The following is a 27,110-nucleotide window of genomic DNA, read 5'->3' as shown; positions in this document are numbered from 1 at the left end:
ACGTAACGACGTAACTCTTAAGGGTGAAAAAAAAAGTTTGTGGAAAAAAAAAAGATTACCACGTTAGCTAACTTCAACAAATATACACCTCCAAATATACATCATCTTGTTGTAAAAGAACCAAGTTAACGTCGTGATTTGATTTTTGATCATGGACGTTTGATTAATTTATTTGTGGACGTCTCACCTCAAATGAGCACGTTTCTGGGATGTATTATTGGTAGAAACGGGAATTCAGTGTAAAAATTCAGTGAGATCTCACAGGAAGTGGGTGGATCTGGTAACCTTGGCAACCATTAATTTTTTTTGATTATCAAATGGTTTCTGGTCACTATTACAGAATTTTTTCAATCACAGGTGAGATATATTTCATTTCTGACAATATTATCGATATTTCCGACCTCTTGACGAAGTCTTATCTCAGAGGACATTCAAAAATTACGTTCCTAACTTGTGGAGGTTGGGGTTTGGAGTTGGGTGTGGGTGGGTGTGGGTATATGTTCAAATGTTCATGAGTTTTACAGGGGCTTGGGCCTTGGGGGATGTTTCCAAAGCTGTTTTTTTTGTTTGTTTGTGACATTACGGGCTTGAGCTCCCAAGGTTAAGACCCTGTTTAGACCTTTTAGGCCGCTGCACACCCATTTAGAGTCTTTTGAGATGTACAGACCTTCTTTGACCATTTTGACACCTTTCAGACATTCAGGCCCATTTAAGACCCTTAGACCCCCCCTCAACCCTTAAAACACTTGAGACCCCCTTTTTTGACCTTTTCAGACCCTTAAGTTACTCTAGACCCTTCTACACCCCTTGGAAAATTGAAAAAGATTCCCCCGAAAATCGTTTTTGATGACCTTTTTTTGTGCACCATTTGCGTCGCATCACAAGTTGCAATGACGAATCGAAACCGCAAAGTGAAACTGACGTTGAAAAGTGAATCTGAAACGACTGATCTATGAATCATCAAATGGGAAACCAGAATGAAATGCTGAATGGAAATTTCCAGAAGCAAAGCTATGGGGAGTGCAGAGAGAGGGGGAAGGTTGAGGATGAAGAAGCTACGTGGAGAGGGATAAGTGCCTGGAGGTAGTCGGTTGGCATGGAAAGGACTTCGGTGATCTTCAGTCAGACTGTCGGCTCAAAAAGTGCATAAATCAGTTTCCCAGCAAAGATGAAAGGGGCTGTAGCTCTGCTAAGTTCATGCTTAATAGGCAGAACCTTCAATAAAATAATACACACAAAAACACTACTTTAACAGTCCCAATTATTTCCACATTGTTGTGAGAGTTTGCCAGGAAACGTTTTTCATACACCAGCGACTAAAGGTGACTGGAATGTGGAATTTATCCAGTGCTGGCAATACATTGACTACTCTTAGCTGAGGACACCACGAGATATTTAATGTTCACCAACCGATGTTAGCAGATAGGACACCCAGTTTAACATTCACCCAAGGGACAGCACACACATTGATGTATCGCACTGCTTTTTAATCATCATGCTGACAGTTTAAGCTGGGCTGTGATTCGTACCCAGCTTGACAGCTCAGGAGTGGGTGTGCTACATCTTGGCTATCCTGCCAGAATGTATGAAATTAGAGAGAAAATATTATAAACTTGTATATCGAAAAAGTTTCGCACATCTTAGACTATTGCGAGTATGTCATTCTGATAACCTTTTAAAAGTTCCACATCATACCTTAACTGCCAAAATCCATTGTCATTATATATTCTCAAAATTGATTTGATATCATAAGCCATGTTATAATCACTCTGTTAATCAGCACTCTGTCGAGGGCTGAATACGTTTTTACATTCTGCATGTGTCATGGGATGACCACCTTCTATATACAATGCTTGATGCCATGCAGCCGACGTCAAACATCAGGAATGTTATTAATAATATAAATCCCACAGTTTGGTTAAAAGCATGTTTCAAATTCGAACATGAAGTTTCCCTAAAAATTGTTTCTTCTCCTTCTTTGCATTTTATATCACACTTTGGACTTTGCCACGTTGCCTGAAAGGTCTCGTAACGACATCCTTTGATATGAATTGACAAGATGGCAAAATGTTTCAATGAATCTATCACAGCTTAGAAAATGTATGTTTTAACGACAACGTGTCTGAAAGGGAGTGCTCATCGGACAGAAATCAACCAAAGTTGATTAACACCCATGAGAGTATCAAAGAGAGTCCAAGATTGTTTGATGCAGCCGAAGGCGATGCAGAGGTCGTTTGGCTTTGTTTGTGGACACATAATAGTCCAGGTGTAGTTTCCATGGTAACTTGCATGTTGACATTCTTGGCTCGTGCTGGTGGAAGGAGAGTTTTACTGCTCGAAAGGTCGTGCGAGCGAAGCATTTGAATCGTATGGGATGGTGGCATGTACCGGGTGGGGTGGAATGGGAGGGAAGAAAAGAAAACAATGGGAACGTGAATTTCGGATTAAAAATCACTTGGGCCTCTAATACAGGATCTTTCTTTCTTTCTTGAAAAGATGAACCACAGGAGGAAGTAAACAATCAGATTTACTTACGGCCATATTGTTACAGTGAATTACAGTCACTGCTGAGATGTACACAATTAATGCTAACTTGGTAGGGGGAAGAAAAGGGAAAGGATGTGTGTGGAAGAAACAGATTTTCGTTTTGATGTACCATACTCGTTACAGAATTTATGGTGCTGTCGAGCCAGTTTCTTGGCAAGAATTTTACTGAGTGGTTTGCTGTTGCCTTCCCAGCATTGTTTGTACATGCTGTCTCTTTTTAAATGCTGAGCGTCAAGCAAGAAAGCAGCATGTACCCCCCTTTCCATCCCCCAATTTTTAAGTCTTTGGTATGACTCGAAATGTGGGTTTGAAACACCGACCTCCCAGACTCAAAGTGGATGCTCTAACCGTTATGCCAAAGAGTTTGATTGAGGAAGCAGTCAGGGAAGGAATCGGAAGGATAATGCATGGACATACTCGTGGAAGGAAGTGTGGGGAGTGGGATGAAGGAGTTGTTTTGGGGGGGAAAAAAAAGGAATGAGAAATATTACGTTTTTTTATTTTGCAAACATTTACATGGTGCCAAACCACAATTTAAAAAAAGCACAAATCAATTTAGAAATTTCCAAAAAGAAAGAAAAATACATAAAGATAACTTGATTTCAAAAACCCCCAAAAAAAAAAACTAATTTGCAAGTTGCAGAGTCAGTCGAATTACTACTAAACATTTACCATGGATTGTGGAATTATGGATCTCAAGCATTCACACCACTTTACCAATCCTGAACCTCAGCACATGAATCAATTCATCACAATGTAGCAAAAAGCTCATCCAACTGAATCTTGTTCACGTTCCCACCTGAACCAAGCTGTTAGTTTCCAAACAACCAAACAGCTTGGTGCAGGGAACCCAGGTTCAAGTCAATACCACAGTCATTTGTGTTTTCCCATTGTCTACCATCCATCTATCCATTGGGACCATACTCTGTGCAGAGCATTGGTGCTGCCTAAGCAGTCTCCTTGGCTGTTGGGCACAATCCTGGACGAGTCGCCACTCCGACACAGGATACCAGCAAGGTGGCACTCATTTTGCCGACCTCGGAAGGATGACAGGCAGAGTCAACCCCACCTGGTATTAATTCAACAGCTGAGTGGAACTTGAACTCAGGAGACTAGTATCCCAAGCCCACCACCCCAATCATTAAGCCAACACCAGGCATATTGTTTTACAATGTCCTTGTAATTCATGTAAAAAGTGCACTGATGTCCACTTATGTCCTTGCCCTGTATGTGGTATAACCACCCAACCCCACGAGCCTTTGATCAATGTTAAAAAAATAAGATTTTGTTGTGAGAGTGTCCATCACCAGACAGCATGCACATCATTTGATCGAAATCCCGTTGCTTTATTCATTTGAATGATTTGCGTAGTTTTTGTTGCATCTCACCTTTCAACCTTGCGTACCCACAGATCTTTGAACCTCCTGTCATTCATCCCACCTCGCCTCCGTTCCCACAACTTTGGTGATTCGTTCTTAAAACTTTCTTTTTCTTCTTCCGTCTCCGATGTGCTTTTAACGTGGAAGCCGCTCCAGGGCACATCATCCTCCAGGTCTTCAGCCCTGATTCGTGCCATCTGAGGGAAGCTGTGACCCTGATGTATTTTCCTGTAGCTGCAGGTGTTTAAGTAGGAAGAAGTTAGTATAGCCTATGTGGTACCTTCTCGGTGAACTACAGGGGGTTTCAAAAGTAACATTGCACTGAACGAAAAACTTATGGTTCATGTGTTTGTTCATCTTGACATGAACTGTTGTGCAACTGGAAAATAATTTTCAAAATCAAATCTATTACCTCTGATATATGTTTGTTGTGTTTGACAATTAATACACTTCTCTGAAAAACGTATCTTTTTGCACAAGAGGTGTTAAGTTTCGACTGCAATGTTTCCTTTGAAACTCCCTGTCACCGTTTTCCTTGCAGCAACAAAAGTCAATTCGGTTTTTGGATATTATGAAACAAGACAATGTGGAAAGGTGGTCACACAAGGTGAAACAAGACAATGTGGAAAGGTGGTCACACACACACACCTCCTTACAATTTCCAGGTGAACAAAATTTATGTTGGAAGAGCCGATTGTACGTTGAATTGCATGTCGCCTCAATGTTAATTTTTTTATATATTTTTGTTGGCCTTGGATTCGTTTCCGCAGAACGTTTGCAAAACTCGATTTACTCAAGGACATCATTGTACTGCATTCAAATATACTATTAATACTACGAATACATTTAATGGCCCCGGTTATTCCCACCTTCTTAATTGTGGAGTCAGTCATTTTTGGACAAATCGGCTGGACAGGCCCGACGTTCAACTGGAGGTGGAAGGAATTTGTTATTTGTTCAGGGTGCACGTGATAACTTGTGTCCTCTTTCCAAAAGACATCATGTAATCTTTAGCATCCACGGGACACCCAGTTTAACGTCCTCCGATGGACAACGCACACATTGACATATCGCACTGCTGGCAAAAGACATGTGACAGTTTATGGCCGAGTTGAGATTCAAACCCAGGCTAGACAGCTCAAAGGGGAGTGGGCATACCTCTATGCTATCATGCCAACCCAAGGTTGAGGCATTTTATATATTCCAGCAAATTAGTCGATTCATTAAATCATGTTGAAGATTCCTGGTTAACATATCTGCCATTTTTTTTTTTATTCCACCTGTGCCACATTCCTCCACTGAGTTATAGGAGCTTGAATGTCCGAGGATATTTAATCAGGTGGCATCGACTGTAACCTTAGAGAAAGAAAGAACACCCAAACTCATCATAATGGTTCCCATAAAGCAAGTCGAACTAAATCACGTGGAAAGGAGTACATTCTTCACAGATTTACACCATGTATTCTCCTTTTGCTGTGATCTACTGTATATAAATAAATGTTGTCCGACTTTGTTTTTGAACTTCGTGAATAATGATGTGGAATGTGCAAAGTCGATCCGCAGCAATGCCTGGCGGGGTGAAGACTAAAGCAACAGCTTGAACATATAGCTGTAGTAAATGAAGGACAAGGACATCTGGCCATAATTGACTAGTTAATGAGGGACATGGGATTGTAAACTGGTGTAAACATCACAAGGCACCTGCCTAGATTATGGTGTAAACAGACTTATCATTTCTTGGAATGAAATTATTCAATAGTTGGGCAGTATCAAGTCATGAAATCATTCTATTGATGGCAATATATTGGATCACTTTGCAGTATCAATGCAATAGATATCTCTTCTGCTGCTTCCAAGAATAGTGGTCCAACATGATCAAAGTATTTGTGAAAACAAGATGCTGAGATAGCTGGTTTTGAAATAAAAAACAACAACAAATCCTTCAACCAAAATCCAAGCAGAGAAAGTGATGCAACATATCTATTGTGGGATTGTACAAGAACGACACTTCCAGAAAGGACTGCAGTTATCAACTAAATATTCAGCCAAATCAAGTCACAATTCATTGTGTTGTTACTCGAAAACTGAGGACTAACAGGATGACCTAGAGGGATGCAGACTCACCTCTAAGCTTTCTAGCCTGGGTTTGAATCTCGACCCAGCTAGAAACTGCCATCCTGGTGTTTCACAGGCAGGGCGATTCAATGTGTGTGCCGTCTCTCGGATGGACGTTAAACAGGCGTCCCATCTGCCAGCATTAGTTGGTGGATGTTAAAGGTCCCACAGCGTCCTTCACAAAGAGTAGTTGAGCTATCGCCAGCACCATGAACAAGTTACAAATGTTTGCCATAACCAGCAGAGGGCTTGGCATCAGCGAGACAGCCGCACCCTCAGCCAATGATGCTACCCTGCAAACTTGTGCTGCATACGAACGAAGAACTCGAAAACAGGTGCAACACCACATAGGTTAGTCATACAATGTGTATCAGTTTAAGGTCTTTAATCTAGGTTAAATCACTTATCCCGGTTGGCATTATCATCTGAGCGTGTAGCTCGCTCACTATGCTGGGATCATAGGTTTAAATCCCATATTGTGCTTTTGTCTGCAGTATTAAGTTGTTGGCTGGCATATGATACTGACAGTGGAGTGTTGTTAGTCTCACTATTACAATCATACATTCCGTGTACTCATCAGTAAAGTGCAAACCGTTTTAAGGAGACTCCTTGAACCATCACAAAGAAAAGAAAAAGGGTGGAGTTCAATGTGAGGAGGTGGAACATAACATCACAGCATTGCGCACACATGCACGCACGCACGCACGCACGCACGCACACACACACACACACACACACACACACACACACACACACACACACACACACACACACACACACACACACACACACACACACACACACACACACACACCTCGACGACACGAGCCTTCGACATTGCATTAAAAATCCCCAAGGAAACTGAATTGAAATGAAATCGCATCCAGACATTTTGCAGGCAAAGCTTTCAATCGTAAAATATATTTTCCTTCGGAGAGACAATAAACGAACTGCCTTGTCTGAAAAGCTAAATAATCCACGGCACGTTTTACATTAGCTGTCCTCTCGCTGGGCTGATACCTTTGGCTAAATTCTAACTTCCCTGCCTCCTGGTCTGCAGCAGTATTCAATCCTTGGTAATTGTAGTCTGCAGACGTCAAAATATTAAACCCAAACAAGGAACAGGATGGTGGGGGGGGGGGCAGGAGACGAAGGATAAGGGAGGGTGAGAAGCAGTTGGTAAATTGAGAAAATAAAAATTGGGAAAACAAACCGAAGGAGGCAAAGCACAGTAGGTGACAAAGAGAAGTTAAAAAGGTTACTGATTGCAGAAGAAAGAAGAAAAGGGAAGTAAGCGAGTGCACTGTAGTGAAATGGGCTCAAATGTTTCCATTTTGCATTATTCATACATATATATGTTCATGGGCCCTTCCACACCATTGTTGGGGAATATGTCTCTTCTAGAAAAGTGACCTTTGCTGTCTGTCTGACTGGGTTGAAGTTATTTGCTTTTTCACCTCTTCAGAATCATTTATTAAATTGTTAAAACCTATAACCTCGAGTCTTATCCTGTATTCCTTTGCGCACGTCTGAACGTTTGTTTAATTCTCTGCAAGTCCAAGGTGACCTTTCTGATAAGACTGTACCTTTGATATTAATTCTGTTATTTGCTGTCCATTTCTGTGTTCTTTGTCCAATATGCTATCAAAACCCTCTCCACTCTCCCAGTGTATATATATATATATATACACGAGTGAGAAGTTCATTGTAGTGTGCGAGGGTGAGAATAAACGGGTGGATGCGAACATCTGAGTGTTTGAACTCACAAGTTAAAATCAAATTGTTCTCTGAAGGAAAGTACTTTTTGTGGACAGTGATTTACTCGGTGTCCGTCAGATTTGAGAAACAGGATTTTACAATCGAGTCGGTTAAACGGGGAACAGAAAAAGTGAGAAAATAAATTAGAATTAAAAAGAACAACTACCCTTTTTCTACAACGATCACAACGAAACTTCAGAAGTCAACATCAAGTCAAGAATTCCACATCAGTTGGAGCCGTGACACGGAGGTTCTGATTCCCTGGAAGTACTTGAGCGAAGGTAAGCAGAGAGCGTTCCTGGACGGTGGGCCTGTCTTAACGGGTAACGCATTTCAAACAGAGAGTACATGTCAGAGAATTGCGTGTGGATTGAATTTATGTGGTCCAAACGATAAGTACTAGAGCATTATTGTATTTTGTTTTATTGTATCTTTGAGCATTGAAGTGTGTACTATATAGTATTTCTGATTGGTTAACCTGTTAACGGTTTGAAAGATGGGTAATACAGGTGGAAAAAATGATGAGATAGTGTGTACCGAAGCAACCTGTCCCAGGCCACGAAGGGGTACATGCGCGAGATATATGTTTGACAAATATGGGCCTGATTCTGTGAGAGACGTAGCAAATTGGTGCATTTGGACTATGAAAAGTAGATTGCCTTTTCCTGAGAATGGTACGTTTGATCGTGATTGTCTAAATCATTTGAGAAAAGTGCTGGAGGAGAAAAGTAAGGACAAGAAGGCCTCAAAGCATGTACACTGGAGCGTATACATGGATTGGATGGAGGAATGTCATGACAGAGTCGAAAAGACGCGGTTGTTAAACCTGAAGGGTCAACTGGACCAATTAACTAAGCAGATGCCGGTAAGACTTGAGAATAAAACGAGGAGGCAACGAGCAAAGCCTGTCAGATTTGAGGATGAAGAAGAGGAGTCAGATACCTGGCCAGAAAGCATCGCTCCGATGGCGCAGCCGCTCGAGGACGAAGAAGCGAGCGCAGAGGGAGATGATGCCACAGGGCAGGAAGAGGCTCGACGAGGAGCCAGAAGTGTAATTAAAAAGGAGACAAAGGAAGCTGAAACACAACGCAGAGAGAAAGTTCCTCTTGCTGACAAGGTTGGAGTGCAGACTCGATCAAAAAAGGTAACGTCGAAGACCGGAAAGGAAGAAGCAGATAAGGCACTGATAAGTGCGTTTGCATTGCGAGATTACCCAGGGGTTAGGGATGTGCAAGCAATATATCGACCATGGGGTTCCGAATTAAGAACCATTGCTCATGAGATGCCGAAGATGCGAGAGGATCCGAAAAAATTCCAGCGAGAATTGAGTGTCGTCGTGGAATGCCATAGGCCAACTTACATGGATATGAATATTTTGTTGAAATTAATTGTGCCGGAGGGGTTACTCCGACAACTGAAACAGATAGCGGGATGGCCAGATGAAGCGCCCGGAAGCAGAGGTGAGCTCACAGAACATATTAACAAGCTCATTGAAAAAGTGACAGAGGTTGCTCCACTCAAAACAGATTGGGGGAAAATACAGGCGTGCAAACAGCGCTCTGCCGAAGATCCGTTGGACTACTTAGAACGAATACGAAGTGTATATCACTGTCACTCTGGATTGAAAGGTGAGGAAGGTGTCCCATTCGCTCATGCGTTCATAAATGGTTTGACAGTCAAATTGCAAAACGAGATTAAGCGAGTGTGTATCGGCTGGGAATCGAAGGATGTAAAAGATTTGATGCAATATGTGACCCATTGTAATTCATTGATCGAACGGCGTCATGAAGAAATAGATAAGGCTAGATTAATGCTGACTCAGGTTAACAGGCAAGGTGAATGGACCGGTGGGAGAAATGCGAGATATAATGCAAACTACAGAAGGCCAAGCTATAACCGTGGCCGACCACAATACAGAGACCTGCGCAGAGAGGTCTGTCGTGCGTGTGGGCAAACAGGTCATTGGGCCAAGTGGTGCCGGAACAGCAGGAATCGTCAGACTTATGGTACGAACGGACCAGTAGGAGAGAGGCAAGGGGTACAACTAAACAGAGATGGAGGTGCATATTTCCATCAGCAGGACGGATGGGGAACACAGCTTGAGCAAGCTGGCTCATTTCAACCCCCTCCACTTCACACTGAATTCGCTCCTCCTCCGCCCTCATTTCAACCTCCTCCGCCTCATAGTTCATTTCAACCCCAAAACCCATTCGCTTTATGACAAAGAACAGAAGGGACTTCGTCTGAATTACCCTTTCTGACTTCAAAACCATGTGACAAACCGAAATTGACTTTGAAAATTGAAGGCCGAGAGATTCCTTTCTTAGTTGACACGGGAGCGACGAAGTCTGCTCTCGGAAAAAGTGACTTTCCAGATGCACCTTTATCGCGAGAACAAGTGAAGGTAGTGGGAATGTCAGGCGTTGCCATGTCAGGTCAGGAATGGGAGAATGTGCCAGAACAGCGCGTCACTGCGTCCACTTTCCGCCGGTACTCCAGGGGCCTTTGTCTGGCCTTCCCCCAGGCAGATGCCAGGCCCATCCCCATCTCCTTGAGATGCTGGTCAACCTGCTGCAACCACGAGGCACGGGGTCGGCCCATTGGCCTCCTCCACTCACGAGACTCCCTCGCTGAGAGAATCTGGTGAGCAGGATCAGCGTCAGGAAAACTCGCCACATGTCCATACAGCCGGAACTGACGCTCACGGACCATGCAGGTAACAAATCTCACCCGAGTCTCTCTCAGCAACCGCTCATTGGACACAAAATCTGATCAGCGATAGCCAAGGATTCTCCGAAGAGACCTGATACCAAAGGAATCAAGTCTCCGTCTCAGATCCTTGGTCAGAGTCCTAGTCTTGCATCCATAGAGCAATACTGGAAGCACCAAAGACCTGAAGACTCGGACTTTCATCCTCCCGCACAGGTACTGGCAGCGCCAGACCCCATGATCCAGTGAATCCATGACTCCCTAGGGGCGGCCCAGACGTCTATTGACCTCTGACTTACAACCAGCAGAGACATGAATATCACTGCCAAGGTAAGTGAATCTCTCCATGACCCCAACATCCTCACCACAAACAGACACAGACAGGACAGCAGCATCCAAGATGTCATTGAAAGCCTGGATCTTAGTTTTGACCAAAGAAACCCATAATCCCAGCGGCTCCGACTCCTCATTCAGCACCTCGAGGGCCCCCAAGAGGATGTCTAAAGTCTCCGCAAAGATGAATGCATCATCTGCAAAATCAAGGTCCGAGATCTTAACATTTTCAAATGATGCACCACAGCTTGATCTTTCTGTCATCCTCCCTAAAATCCAGTCCATACAAGTGCTGAAAAGTGTGAGGGGCCAGTACACACCCCTGAGGAACTCCAGTAACAACTGAAAATAAGTCAGAGATGGTACCACCACACTTCACAGCACTCAGTACCAGAGTGGAGTTCAGACATCAGATCGATCAGTTTTGGTGGCACCCCACGAAGACCAAGAATCCTCCAGAGGGCATTCAGATTCACTGCATCGAACGCTTTACAGAGATCAACATAGGCTGCAAGCAGCCCCTGCCGAAACTCTCATCTGCGTTCGGTGAGGACACGAAAGGCAAGGATACGGTCAATCGTTGACCTCTCTGGTGTAAAGCCTGACTGCTCTGGTCGCTGGTGCTCAAGCAGATAGTGGCGAACCCTATCAAGAATTATCCGAGCAAAGACTTTGCCCGGCACTGAGAGCAACGTCACCCCTCGGTTGTTGTTGCAGTCTTGGTGATCACTCTTCCCTTTCCAGAGAGGGACAACAAGGCACCTCTTCCAATCCGTTGGAATGATGCCTGTGTTCCAGGCAGAGCACAAAACTGCATGCAACGACACGAGTGCAGCATTTCCACCAGCCTTGAGAAGTTCAGCATGGATGCCACAGATCCCTGGAGCCTTACCCCATTTCAACCGGTTCACCGCAGCCCGTGTTTCCACAAGCAAAGGTGGACCACAGTTGATTGGAGGGTCAGCAACAGGGATTGTAACACCCTTGATGTCCATCTCGACAGCTGGTGGATCAGCCTGGTACAACCGCTGAAAGTAACCGGCCCAGCGGGCCTTCACTTCAGACTCCTCTGTCAAGAGCCTACCACCCTCTGCTGTAACTGCAATGCTCCGAGGGATGGGCTTGGATGAACGCAATGCGCGAATTCCCCTGTAAGCGGGACGAGAATCACCTGTCCACAGGTGATGCTCTACCCCCCTCACAGATTTCTCACACATAGGCCTCCTTGTCCACCCTTAGTGCACATACAGTTTTACGCCTCAGCTCCCGGAACAGCTCAGCTCTGCCATTAAGCCTGGCCCTGCGACTCTGGTCAATGGTGTCCCTTGAGAGACAAAATTCTTCTTTGCCCTGCGGTTAGTTCCAAGACATCCACCGGCAACATCAAGGACGGTGGTCTTGAAGGCACTCCACAACTCTTCAGGACCCCCCAAAGCACCCAGACACCCCAAATGTCCACTCAGCCTGTTCGCAAACTCCACAGCTACTCTCTCATCCCTGAGCTTGCCAACCTCCAGCCTAGGCTGGGATGGTACCATTCTCCAGGATTTAAGGTGCAGCTTTAGAGTTGCTATAACAAGCTGGTGGTCAGTATTGAGGAACTGAGCACTCCGGTAGACCCTGCAGTTCTGGATCATCCTCCAGCGACTGTCAATGAGGACATGGTCAATCTTCTTTGCCACACTGCCAGCGTTGGAATACCAAGTCCAGCGATCAGCTTGTGGGCGCTGAAACCATGAACTCGCCACCCTAAGTCCATGACTTCTTGCAAAGTGAAGGAACTTCCTGCTATTCTGGTTCATAGTTCCTGACCCATGGGGACCAACACATGTCTCATAACCATCCCTATCAGTTCCAGTCGATGCATGGAAATCCCCCAAGACTAGAAGTGTATCTCGTCTGGAGCACTGATCAACCACAGACTCGAGCGTGGCATAGAATGCGTCCTTCACGGTGAGGTCACTCGCCTCAGTCGGAGCATAGATAGAGACCAGGGAAATGACACCTAAGGAGTGATGAATCCTTAGTCTCATAATACACTCGTTGACCGGTGTTACATTATTTATCATTGGGGTCAGCTTATTGGACACAGCCACAGCAACTCCTTGGGTATGGTAACCATCAGAGCGACCAGACCAATAGTAGGTGTAACCACCCACCATTATCTCGCCGCAATCCGGTCTCTGAACCTCAGAGAGTGCTGCAATACCGATGTCCAAACGCTTGAGCTCAGATGATAACAGAGACAGGTGATCATCCCCTCTTAGGGATAGGACATTCCAGGAACCCACCCGAAGGGACCGCCTCAGGTTAACCCAAGGAGACCGCCGTCTGGTGGACGACACCTCAGCACCACTCCGACACACTCTCCCGCAATCTGACCCAGGGATGTTACCCCGTGGTTTCCTTCCTTTCAAAGATTGAGGGTCCCGAAGGCTTTGCCCCAATCCCATCATCCGGTGAGCTGCCCTGTGAAGGGAAGCTGCTCAGGAGGTACTCCCACGGAGTGAGTTTTCAGATTTTTTTTGCGTTTTTGCGTTTTGCAGAATGAAGAGTTTTACGGTGGCCGGGGTGCAAATCCTGCCACCAACCTCCGAATAAAAAAGTAACCCAACTGCAGGAGGACGTCCGCAGACACAGTTGGGCACTGGATATGGATGGCCGTTGGCTCACAAGGAGCTCCTCCGCCCTTTGAGAGGTTTTGTTTTTAATCCTGCTGGGCGTCCATATCCAAACACCCTCCTCACCAGAAAACCTGGTGGGGGAGATGGTTTAGTCGCCGACAACCCGACCATGGAACAGGTTAGTACAGGTTTACATGGTACCTGTAGCAGGTCACAGATCTAACCTGACCTGACAATAATTGCCATGGCGATCCCACGAACTGAACAATTATGGGTCGAGGTTGGACCACTGTCTGCGCAACATGCATTTTTGATGGCAACTGATATGCCAAGTAATCTGTTGGGAAGAGATCTATTATGTGAGCTGAACTGTATTGTGAAATGTACCCCTGAGAGAGTGTATTTGGATATACCTCATGAATTGCATATAACTATGCTGAATTTCTTGCAGGAAAGTACAGAGAATCTTGTATATCGATGGACTGTGATTGATTGTGAAGCATTTAAATATTTGTAGGAGTACGTGTCAAATTTGAAGAGGATCGTACCCGAGGTGTGCGACTGGGTAAGTCAACATCACATGGACACCAACAGGGTGCAGACTCAATTACATTGCATTGCAGATTGCGACGTTAAGAGAAAAGATAATGTCTATGCGAGTGAAACACTTTCGAAATTACACCAGACTTTTGACATAACATTGGGGACAATGTGGATTGGGAAGCAAGGTATTGGCCTGGAGGTGCATCTGACGCAGGAACAATTAAAATTGTGGAACTAACCATCCAGTGTTACACCACATATTATCTTAGCGATTGCAAGAGGTTACCAAACGACTGACATATGGCACATGGTAACCTGTTTGAAGAAAGCATCACAAGCGACTTTGATGGAGTCGGGCCAAGTAAACGGACTTTGGAAGATTGGAGCAGATGGATATTGTTGGTCAGAGTGTCGAGGAACGGTGAAAGCTGTGTTCGAGATGGCTGATCTATCGGAAATAAATGGGTCACATAAGTTACCTGACTTACTGGAGCAGGTCCCGACTTGCCTGTGGGTAAGACACGCTAACGATGTAGGGCAAATTAGAGGCATGCACCCAGTCAAGATCAATATAGATCCAGAAAATAAACTGCCTCGAAAACCGCAATACCCATTGCGTCCAGAAGCAGAATCAGGGATTGCTCCCATAGTGGAAGCGCTATTGAAGCAAGGGATAATTATTCCCACAGTCAGTCATTGTAATACGCCAATTTTACCTGTACGAAAACCTGGGAAGTCGACATGGAGATTCGTACAGGATTTGAGGGCAGTGAAAGAGACGGTGATTCCGGCTTATCCCGTCATTGCAAATCCAGCTACCATTCTAGCAAGCATTCCGAGTCCTACTACCTATTATAGTGTCGTGGATCTTTGTTCAGCTTTTTTTTTAGCATACCGATAGCCCCTGAAGCACAATTCCTTTCTGCGTTCACATATAAAGGAAGACAATATACTTGGACTGTACTTCCTCAAGAATATACTGAGAGTCCGACTCTGTTTTCCCGAGCCTTGAAAGAAGACTGAGATTACGTAGTTTTTCCCAGTGGATCCACGCTGATCCAATAAGTAGACGACCTACTTGTCTGTTCAGCGACAAAGGAAGCATGCGAACGAGATACGTTGGTACTTTTGGGAGCTTCAGCCAGAAAGGGACACAAAGCATCGAGAGCCAAATTGTAGTTTTGCCAAGAAGAGGTGAGATATTTGGGGCATATTCTGAAGGGAGATACGAGACGCATCTCCCCGGAATATATAGCTGCAATATTAAAACTGCCCAAGCCAACTACTGCTAAACAGATGAGGTCTTTTCTCGGAACGACAGGCTATTGCAGGCAGTGGATACCTGACTATGCGGCCTTAGTGCGCCCCCTGCTGGAAATTGGTTCGGCGAACACTCCAAGTCCACTGACATGGACACAAGAAGCAAACGAGGCTTTTGTAACGTTGAAGCAAGCTTTATGTTCTGCTCCTGCTCTGGGTATACCAAATTATGACAAACCTTTCCATCTGTATGCAAATGAGAGTCGGGGGTTTGCACAGTCGGTGCTGACACAGAAGCACAGGAATAAATTATGGCCTGTTAAATATTACAGTACTAAATTGGATCCGGTCGCGCAAGGATTCCCATCCTGTTTCAAGGCAGTTGCAGCCGCTTCGCTCGTGGTGCAGGTGACAGAAGCACTCATCGCGGGACACACTTTGATTCTCATGGTGCCGCACGCAGTCACAGCTGTACTGTTGAAAACGAAAACACAACATTTGTCGGCTTCAAGGGCAACAACATACGAACTCTCACTTACAGCGCCACCGAACATTACGATTAGAAGATGCGCACCGCTGAATCCTGCTAGTTTGCTCCCAGTAGCATTGGCTGGTGATCCTCACGATTGTGAGGAGGTAATCGTACACACGTGTTTGCCGCATCCTGATTTGAGAGACACTCCAATTCAAAATTCTGAGTTAATTTTATATGTCGACAGTTCATCGTCCCGTGCACCTGATGGATTCCTATTAACAGGCTACGCCGTTTATTCTGATCACGAAGTATTCGAAGGGGGTAGATTGGCTGTGAGCTGCTCCGTGCCGCAAGCAGAACTGTTTGCCCTCACTCGTGCATGCCACTTAGCCAAAGGCCAAATAGTGACAATTTACACTGATTCCGGCTTTGCCTTTGGTGCTGTACACGAATTTGGAGCCCTCTGGCACGAGAGGGGGTTTATAACATCATCAGGTGCGCGGGTGAGGAATGGAGCATGGATTGCGAATCTGCTGGAGGCAATACTTCTGCCTCACCAAATTGCAGTGATTAAATGTGTTGCCCACACAGGAGGATCTGATGATGTCTCACGGGGAAATGCAAGGGCACATGTAGCTGCAAAAGCTGCTGCCAACACTGGAGCTCTCTTGGTATCACAATGTGTATTGACACAAGTGGCAACGCCAACCCTTGACGATGTAAACACTTTGCAAACAGCTGTTCGTGCTAAAGAACGAGATTTGTGGATAATGGCTGGATGTGAATTTGATAATGAATCCAGATTATGGAGATCACCTGATGGGCATGTGGTGGCACCAAAATCTCTGCTACCCTGGCTCACACGATTGGCACATGGGGCCGGGCATACCAGCAAGGGGGGCATGAGTACTTCAATTGGTAGACAGTGGTTTGCCCCGGGGTTTAGTCCAATTGCAGAACAGTATTGCAGGACCTGTCACATTTGCCAAGAACATAACCCTACAAGGGGGGGGGGGGTGCAGATGGCCCCAGGTGGCCATCCAATTCCATACGGACCATTCGTTCATATCCAGATGGATTTCATTCAGTTACCAAAATGCTGTGGCTTTGAATTTGCTTTATTCATCGTGGATTTGTTTACCAAGTGAGTTGAGGCTTACCCATGTAGGAAAGCAGATGCCATCACTGTGGTTAAACTGTTGATGAAGGATTTAATCTGTAGGTTTGGAATACCTTGTAGGATCTCCAGTGACCAAGGTACTCATTTCACAGCCAAAGTGGTGAAGAAGATGTGTCGGGTTTTGCAAATCAAACAGCATTTAGACTGCGCTTACCATCCGCAATCTGCGGGGGCAGTAGAGAGGCAGAATGGATTTCTAAAGAATAAAATGGCAAAGATTTGTGAACAGACTGGATTGAAATAGCCAGATGCTCTGCCCATTGCTCTCATGACTATGAGATCTACCTCGAATCGAAAAACTGGCTTATCTCCGCATGAGATTCTGATGGGAAGACCGATGAGATTACCGAACTCACCTCCGTTGACTGTAAAAGACATGAACGTGCAGCAAATGGACGACACATTGCTTACGTTCTGTATCTCTCTGAATCATGCTGCAAGGACTTTTTATGCGCAGGTGAAGCAAGCCCTGCCAGAACCAGCCACGTCTGATCATCACAACTTCAAACCAGGAGACCTTGTTTATGTGAAGATTTACAAAAGGAAGAACTCTCTTCAAGCACGTTGGTGTGGGCCGTTTCTAATACTGATAACTACCCATACAGCTGTGAAGTGTAAAGGAAGAGCAACATGGATCCATGTCACACACTGCAAGCAGACACACAGCCAAAAAGAACCCGAGGAGAACACTGCTTCCTGATAACTTTTATGATTCTTTTCATTGCAGGATTATTTGTGCTACTGAGTGCAAGTTGTACAATGTGGACTTGGTGTGTGAAGCCGATAAGTACTATTTATGATCAACGTTACTTGCATGTTCTTTGGCTATGGGCTTGTCACACTTCCCACCAAACTAAGCACATGGCACCCAGAGACCGAAGAAGCTTAACGGGCAAAGTGGGTTCACCACATGGAATAAACACTTATCTGGCCCTTTCTCGTAAACACGCGAAGGCTTTTAATAAAACCAATTGCTGGGTCTGTACTAAATACCGAATTCAGCAGTTACTGGAATACCTCTGTTGGCAATACCATTCAATTTAAGTGAGTGCTGTGGGTACTGGGCGAAGGAAAAGAAATGGGATAAACAAGATAATAACCTTGACGACCACATCGTTACCAATGGAAATGGAAATTGCCTCCGACAACGAAATTTCAGTAACTGGTTTTGGCTAATTTTTAATTTAAGTAAGATGCCTCCACATTTTATGGTTGAACGGGCAACAGAAAGACCGGAAGTATGCTTGGTACAAGAGGCATGGGGAGAGAAGATTAGGAAATTCTGAATGCAGTAATTATGTTTATGAAAAATCACACGATGGGACCACAAGTGGCTTTAAATAATACTTATTTTGTGTGTGGGAATCGAGCATACCCATGGCTTCTAGTTCATTGGAGTGGATCTTGTTTCTTGTCATTCATTTTGCCGCATATGTGCCTTCTATCTAAGTCATCTTTTGAGCATTTGAAACGGGATAAACGGAGTTTCACATCAACTGAACTGTTCTTCATGATTCCAATTCCTCACTACGGCGTAAGACAAACGTCTGTGGGATTGGCAGAGTTCGCTGCTTCGCTTGAATCATTGGCAAATAAAACTGCCCTAGGCATGGTTGACATCAACTCGGAGACATGAACGTGCAGCATTTGAACGTGCAAGTTCAATGAACGCGGGTGGTCGCCCTGCGCGCAGTCGCAATGCAAAACCGGGTTGCGCTCGACCTCATCCTCGCGGCTCAAGGGGGAACGTGTGCTGTAATTAACTCTGAGTGTTGTACTTATATCCCTGATAACTCGGAGCAGATCACAAACATAGCTGACAAGATTAAGCAGGAAGGAGCCAAATTTCACAATTATTTTACGAAAGACGGGCTTTATTCCTGGTTTGAAGGGATTTTTGGAGGCTGGGGGACTACCCTGTTACACTGGATCTCTGTGGGATTATTATGGATTATAATTGTTGTGGTGCTTGTTAGATGTGCAACAATTACATTGCCTGCATTGATTGTTTCTTGTCTAAAGAGGAATACTGCTAAAAAAAAAAAGTAATGGTGGCTCAAGCACCACCTTCCTATTTAGGTTTTGAAATTGAGTCCTACGACTCTTCTGAGATAGAACCTGAACTTGGAAATCCATAAGTCAACGCAAATGAGTGTGTTCAATGTTTATGGGAATTGTCAGTCCACTTTTGCCCATCTGCTCTGTTCCCCAAATATGTTGTTGAAAATCAGCCGTGCAGCCCAAAGGGTAGCCTCGTCTTTAATCGGCCTGCGGGCCAACTGGAGCCTCAACCAGGTCCAGAAGCTGTACAACCACATGAAGCCACCTGGCTTGCGGGACAGGAAAGGCTGTAGGGACTGAGCTCTACGATGTGAGCAAGGGGGTTGTGACTACCCAATAAGATGGGCACACTCGAGCGCAAGAAAAAAAAAAGTATTTCCAAGTGACAGAATCGTTAAACTTAAGTTGTGTTGCCTTTTTAGGCACCTAGGGGGGAGTTGTTGGGGAAAATATTCCTCTTCTAGAAAAGTGACCTTTGCTGTCTGTCTGACTGGGTTGAAGTTATTTGCTTTTTCGACCTTACATAATCATTTATGAAATTGTTATAAGCTATAACCTAGAGTCTTATCCTGTATTCCTTTGCGCACTTCTGAACGTTTGTTTAATTCTCTGCAAGTCCAAGGTGACCTTTCTGATAAGACTGTACCTTTGATATTAATTCTGTTATTTGCTGTCCATTTCTGTGTTCTTTGTCCTATATGCTATCAAAACCCTCTCCACTCTCCCAGTGTGTATATATATATATATATATATATATATATATATATATATATATATATATATATATATATATATATATATATATATATATATATATATATATATATATATATATATATATATATGAGTGAGAAGTTCATTGTAGTGTGCGAGGGTGAGAATAAACTGGTAGATGCGAACATCTGAGTGTTTGAACTCACAAGTGAAAATAAAATTGTTCTCTGAAGGAAAGTACTTTTGGTGGACAGTGATTTACTCGGTGTCCGTCAGATTTGAGAAACAGGATTTTACAATCGAGTCGGTTAAACGGTTAACAGAAAAAGTAAGAAAATAAATTAGAATTAAAAAGAACAACTACCCTTTTTCTACAACGATCACACCGAAACTTCAGAAGTCAACATCAAGTCAAGAATTCCACATCTCCATCAAGATGTGGTGACTGATGCTGAGAGAGGAGGTTTGCGCTGGCAAGTTCAATCATTCAAATCTCATCACTAGCAAGGCTTTGAGTGCCTGGTTTTGCGAAAGGAGTGTCATCATCATTCTGACAGCAGTATCGATGAAATGCTTGAAATCGATTAAGACATTGTGCAAATACACTCCACCGAGTTAGACTTTTGGGGTGGACAAGCGGTTCCACTCCATTAAATAAACCCTGCAGGCTGGTTTTGTTTAAACTGTCAAAGGTAAGACTTGAGACCAGGGCAGAGATGATTACACATAATTAGAAACATCTGTTATCCTAGTGAAGAAATGCGTGCATTGTGTCACTGTGATCAATGTAGCTGACCATAGTGGGTGCAGGAGACAGACAAACGTCTGACTCACAAGGTCTGCAGGAAGCACCACCCTCCAGGCAAATCATAGCAGAATTAAAACATTGACGTTATTAATGCCTTGATTTTTTTTAAAAAAAAGTATTTTTGGATGAGTAACAATAGAACAACACAACAAGTTGAAGGTGACTCGTCAGTTAGGCATGAAAACCAATCATTGTGCAAAATCGAAGATTTTCTTCCGCAGTATATTTGATTGCAGATGATATCAATGACCTGGCAGAACAAACCTATCCAGATGAAGCATTTCCATCCATCCATCCATCAGGACCATACTCTGTGCAGAGCATTGGTGCTGCCGAAGCAGTTTCCTTGGCCATTGGGCACAATCCTGGATGGGTCAGCACTCCGACATAGGATACCAGCAAGCTGGCACTCCTTTTGCCAATCTCAGAAGGATGACAGGCAGAGTCAACCCCACCTGATATTAATTCAAAGACAGGTCGGATTTGAACTCAGGATCCTAGGATCCCAAGCCCACCACCCTAACCATTAAGCAAACACCTGGCAATCAAGCATTTCAAGGACCCGTGAAGTGTGTCAAGGACATTGGCATGCACAGCTTTGCTATACTGGGTGGCACCAAGTCAGAGGTCACATTGTCCCATAGTTTCATCAAACTATAGGTTATAATACAAAAATAAGTTGAGACCTGAAATCGGTGCTCTAATAATTATTCATGTATAAGTACACTAATGTCTACCTATGCCTTTTCCCTGCGTATGATTTATGTGCAAACCTAAGATCAGTGTAAATAAAAAGAAAACTTTTCTCGACACAAAATCTTGGCTCATGGAAGAGCCGGCAAAATGTCGTTTCTGGACGTGCCTCCAATCCCCTGGTGAGCTGCTTCTCATTGGATCGTGGTTTAAGTGACAGGGAGGATCTGAGCCAAGTTGGATCCATTCGAGTCATAATATTTTCCCAGTACCATTTAGGACTTTCTACTTGATTGTACGGTCTTGGCAGCAGTGAATGTTTTCATTGTGTTACTGAGCTTCAGATCATGTGCTTTCAAGGCAGAACCATTCGGTTCCTCGCTGAGAACAAAGACGAGTTGCGCACCTTTGAGAAAGGAAGATCATACGATATTCATGTAAGATGTTCAAATGGTCGACCTTTCTATTCGGCATGCTTGAATCGCGTGATAAAAAGAGGTGTTGGTTTTACTTTATGACGAAGCTTCTTCATTGTGAAACAAATCCCATGTAGAACTAGTGTGCAGGTGAGAGTAACAGGGTCTTGGCTTTGTCGTGAACGGAGCCACAGAACCATTCCCATGATATCAAGGTTTGATGATCATGGATGACTCGCGTTCATACAAACCTGGAGGGATGAACTTGCCGTTTACAAAAGGTAACGACTCAAAAGTCTTCTTGACCTTCGCCACGGGAAATGGACAGAGGTTATGTTCACCTCTGCCATCAAAAGTGAAGGAGGTTATGTCTTCACTACTGTCTGTCTGTTTGTCTGTCAATCACCTACAGGTCACAATTCTAAACCGATCGTCATGAAACTTTACCAAGTTGTGAAGGTGGTCTCAACTGAGAAGCCTTTTAATTTTGAGGTCAAAGGTCGAAGGTCATCTGGAGGTCAAATTTCTAAAATTTGCATTTTTAATCCGATTGACTTGAAATTTGACCAAGATTTGCATATTGTGTCACTGAATTGGGAAACCAGCTACTTTTGAGGTCAAAAGGTTAAAGGTCAACTCAAGGTCAAACTTCTAAAATCATCCATTTTTATCTGAAAAATCGTCAATTTTAATCTGATTAGCCTGAAAATTAAGCAGCAACTGCAGAGTGCATCGCTGAATTTGGAAACCAACTATTTTTTGAGCTCAAAAGGTGAAAGGTCAAACTTTAAAAATCATCAATTTCAATCTGAAAAATAATCAATTTTCATCCGATTGACCTAAGCTTTGATTTAGATTGTCAATTTTAATCTTCGAAAAACGGTCTCTTCGAAAGGACCGTTTACAAAACCCCCCCATCCACTTTCTCAACAATCCTCTGGAAGAAGTCTTTTCTTTCAAGCTTCTGGGTCTCACTATCTGCCATGACCTTTCCTGGGAAAGTCACATTTCCAACCTTGCCTCAAAAGCCAGTCGCCGACTGGGAATCCTCCGTCGTGCAAAGTCCTTCCTCGGCCCTCTTGAGCTCCTGACTACTTACAAAGCTTTTGTCCGTAGCCTGATGGAGTACTGCTCTCCCCTCTGGGCTGGTGCTCCTGCCTCCCACCTTTCTCGACTTCACGCTGTCGAAACCAGGGCTTTTAAGATCATTGGCATCTCCCGCAATGAAGCTGAGTCTTTGGGCCTCTCACTCAATCACCGCAGGTTGGTCGGTGGTCTTTCTGTCTTCTACCGACTCCTCTCCAGCCTTGCCCCCCTGCTCTCTCTGCGATTTGTCCCAACCACATTTCCACAGGGCGCTCAAGGTCCGCCAACAACCCCCTTCTGGTAAAACTACCAAAATCACGAATCACTGCTCATCTTCACTCTTTCATTCCTCTTTTTTCCCGCCTTTGGAATAAACTTCCTCACTCTATTCTTTCCCATTCTTCCCTCCAGGCTTTCAAAACAGCTGTTCACCACCACCTCTTATCTTCCCCCATCCAAATCCTCGATCTTTTCTACCCCCGATAATCCACCCATGCCCACTTCCTTCAATTCTCCTGCTTTCCTTCCTGAAAGTCCCTGTAATGTCCATCTTCTCCTCGCCATGTTCCCCGTCCCATCCCCATCCCTCTCCCTTCCACAGTTCACCTGTGTCTGTTCCCCAATGTTTTGTCCCTTCCACTCCCACCCCTCTTGTCTCATGCCTCCTTGCTGTGAGTTGTGTGTTAGCTCTCATACGAGCCTCGACCAAGGTATACAAAAAAAAAAAAAAAAAAAAAAAAAAAAAAAAAAAACCCTTATATCTACACTAATGAATGTCAATGTGTGTGTGTGTGTGTGTGTGTGTGTGTTTCCTCCATAACTCCAAAACCATAAAACCCAGTAGCCTGAAACTTTGAATGCATACCAAGAGAACTCCAAGGAAGTGGAAGACTGAAAATTGAGTGTTCGGGTTAATTGAAACACCCCTTTTGAAGATGATTAACGGTATTATTTAATGATATCCTTCATCAGGCGATCCTTGGCTACCTTGCTGTCTGGGGTCGAAAGGCGTTTCCTTGGTAACCTCGCTGGAGTCTGAAGCCACCATGCTTTTTTGGCCTGCTCAACCATGCCTTGAATTGGAACAGGCCGCAACGACTTCTTCATGATAAAGTTTTTTTTTTTTTTCACTTTCCTCACTCATGTTATCGAATGCCTGTTCATCATAGCTACGAATCGTTGTGTACATCGCTTTTGTAAGTACTATAGTTCACAAATTCGGAGCTTCGAATGATTTCATGCATTATATGATACGATTTTCCACGATCTACTCTCACGGACTAATTAAGGTATATCATCGAAATATTATTTCGGTTTTGAGGACCGGATGTCGTCTGGACTAAATAAGTGTCAAGATCTGTTGTGAAATCTGATAATTTAAAGAAATAAAGTCTTACAACAAAGCCGATATACCTATTTGCTTTAAACAAGCAAGGCCATGTTCCCTCCTTCTCCATAGACACACAAAAAAATGTGTAATTTCCAAAGCATGAAACTTATCTTTTTCTACTGTTTGGAGAATTATATTGAGTGAAGAAAAAATTTAGGAACGTGCCAAAATTAACCAGCTTCATTGAGCTATCTGTTTTAATGCATTCACTGCTAGACCTCGTGGTCTGTCCCACAGAGGGACTGCCTATCCATAGCATCTGCCAGATCTGTGTCTATATTTTCGGAGGTTTCACGAGGTGCTCTAAAGGGAATCAAAACAAATCTGTTTAAAAAAAAATGGACGTCAAAAAACAAAAGTTATGACGTTTGCGCGGATCCCAAACCGAACCGACGCACCATGTGACGCATTCAGAGATGAGCAGGAAAGATGGCGGATTATCCGCGGTGTTTATTTCATGGGCGATTGAACTTTGCGATGTCTCCAGGGTTGTTCTGCATTAAACTGCAACTCTTGTGGATAAAGTCATCATTTGAATGAATTCATTTTATTTCATTAACTGCTGTGTGTGTGGTGAAGACTGGCTTTAAAGTTAAAGGGATCCTATATGATATGCAGTGACAGCCTGGCCAACCGTTCCTTATCAACGATTTCATTGGAGTGCTTGCATGAGTGCTTAAGCCACTTGCCGAATGCCTTACAGTCGAGAGCGTTACCGCGCGACGTCCTTCTGAGCGAATCGTTCACTCACTAGGGACGCTTTTGCCCGCCACGTCATTCAGAGCGAGTGGTTCGTGTTTTCCGTCGTCCTGAGCGAGTGGTTCATGCTCTGTCACCCTGAGCGAGTGGTCCGTGCTCCATCGCCCTGAAGCTCTGACGTCAACATTTAAAAAAACCAGAGAGTTGTTGTCAAAGCCACCCAATGCTCGCCTGTTTATACATTTATCGTTTTTAAAAGACGTCTAATAATATTTTTTAGAAAGCATTGCAGTGAAGTCTGATCCAAATCATTTTAAAGCAATATATGTATTTGTATATTGTGATCAGTAAAAAATAGTGTGGTAGATAAAAACATTAGAAAGGAAATAACTTGCACCAAAAACTTTAACATTTTCACGCTCACGCTCATGCCGGGGGTATCGCTATAGCTCTCTGTTCTTCGAACAGGCGAGATAAAAATCACTTTTTTTGTTTACAAAGTCAAGGCTCATGGAAAAGCTTGAACACTGAATGGATCAGGATGCCACAGAACAAAAGGACCAGTAGGAAGAGGAGGGGGAAATGCCAACAGCAGCTCTGAAGGACAAATAGAGGGAGACTTGGACAAGTAAGGGGTGTCGGAAAGAAAGACAGGTTGAGGAAGATGCACAGGATCGACAAAATGGAGACAGAAGCAAACTCTCAGGAAGGAAAAATTGGAAATTTGGAAGGTGGTGGGTTTGGGGGTGCGAAATGATGGGAGTGTGAATGGGGGTAGAAACGGTCATGTTTTGGATGAGGGATTATCTGAGGTGGTGGTGAATAGCTGTCTTGAAGACATAGATGGAAGAATGAGATTGAAGAGAATGTGGAAGTTCATTCCACAGGTGGGATTAAAAAAAGAGTAACGAATCAGTGTAGGTGACTTCACACAGCAACTCCTTCAAATGTTTCCTCAAAAACTTGTATCTCCTCTTCAAAGGTTCCAAATAGACCACCACCGCCAATGTTCCTGGTCTACAATCCGATAAAACATCATCCAACATTCCATCAATATTGCCCACCTGGCCCCTCCAAAACAACACAAAACTCTATTTTTCGCATCCTCAAGACAAAATGGAGAGTTCAAAGATTGAATACCCTCACCCCCCAAAAAAGCGATCACCATCCTATCCCTCCCCATCCGACGCCCACAATCAGGCACACATGCACCACCACCGACATCATACACACTACCATCATCATGCACACTCACAGCACCCCCATCACTTCTTGCACCTGCAGCACTTCCAACAAAGACTGTACCAACCACAACCGCAATGCCATTACTCCCATTTGACCCTCCCTAACCATAGCACCCACACAGCCCACCATCCACCTTAAACCACACTCCCACCCGTACTCATCACATCCAGTCTGTTGCCCTCACACTCTGCACCCTCCAATGCGAAATTTCATCATCATTCTTCGAGAAAGACAACTTTTCATCAAATGCTGGACTTGATGCTTGCTCAGGTCATGCAGCAACAACGACTCAACAACGACTCAACAACGACTGTCCTTCACCTACACTTGAATTAAAAATAATGATAACTTAAGAATGAAACATTTTAAAGATAGTTATGAAAGGATAATGACTGATGGTAAAGCTCAGCCCGACGATGTATAGCGTTTCTATTGGTTCGCAGGCAGGGTGTGGCATCACAACATTAAACATCGCATATAAAGCCGGCTGTCCCAACTCCCAGCATTCACTGTCAAACTTAATGATCCCGAGTGACCTTTCAACAACAGTCAACCATTTTGTGCTGTACTTCCTGGCAAAATTCCAAATTCCTCCGCAGGTTAAGAATAACAGCTTTAGAAACAAATCCGCTGCCTCGCATACTTTGTCCCTGTTGTGTAATAATGAAATGCATTCAGGTTTTTCAGTGAGTGCTTCTTCTTGGCACATTTTTTTCTCGAAGTGTTTGTGATTGCACGTGAAAGGCGAAGTGTATCCGTGAACATGTGGCAAACAGATTTCCCAGTTCTTCACTCAAGCTTTTCATCAAAAGTGCCCCCTTGACCATGTCGACCTTTGTCCATGAGGGTTGATGGATTTGAGAGTTTTGCAAAGAGACGTTGACAAAACCATCTTGCACAGTTTTCTTACACTCTCTCCCTCTCGATCAGTGAGCTGAAGGAATTCTTCAGATAACCTTTTTTCCTCCTCCTCCTCCTCCTCCTCCCCTCTCCTCCAACCCCTCCACCTTCTCTATCTCCCCTGGGCTACTCTTCTGTCTCTGTCTCTGTCTCTCTATCTATATATGTATCTCTA

The 27,110-nt window shown here is 44.1% G+C and overlaps 1 protein-coding gene across 2 annotated transcripts in view; it reads right to left on the bottom strand.

The window, feature by feature from the left end:
• Positions 1-1,466: 1,466 nt before the first annotated feature.
• Positions 1,467-27,110, bottom strand: part of LOC147024980 (metalloprotease TIKI2-like) — a 92,767-nt gene continuing 67,123 nt past the window's right edge. For both annotated transcript variants that reach the window (XM_085885476.1, XM_085885477.1), the window contains exons 8-9: positions 3,936-4,160; positions 1,467-2,331 (exon numbers count right to left, since the gene is read on the bottom strand). In XM_085885476.1, the coding sequence (XP_085741602.1) occupies positions 2,151-2,331; positions 3,936-4,160 (406 nt within the window). In that variant the 3' untranslated portion in view covers positions 1,467-2,150. The remainder of the gene's footprint in view (positions 2,332-3,935; positions 4,161-27,110) is intronic.

Source organism: Eptatretus burgeri, chromosome 6, assembly GCF_056783735.1.
Source record: "Eptatretus burgeri isolate ZD-2024b chromosome 6, Ebu_testis_v1, whole genome shotgun sequence".
Taxonomy (NCBI): Eukaryota; Metazoa; Chordata; class Myxini; order Myxiniformes; family Myxinidae; genus Eptatretus; species Eptatretus burgeri.
Note: the sequence above shows the minus strand (reverse complement) of the source record. Positions and strands in the feature narration are given on the sequence as shown.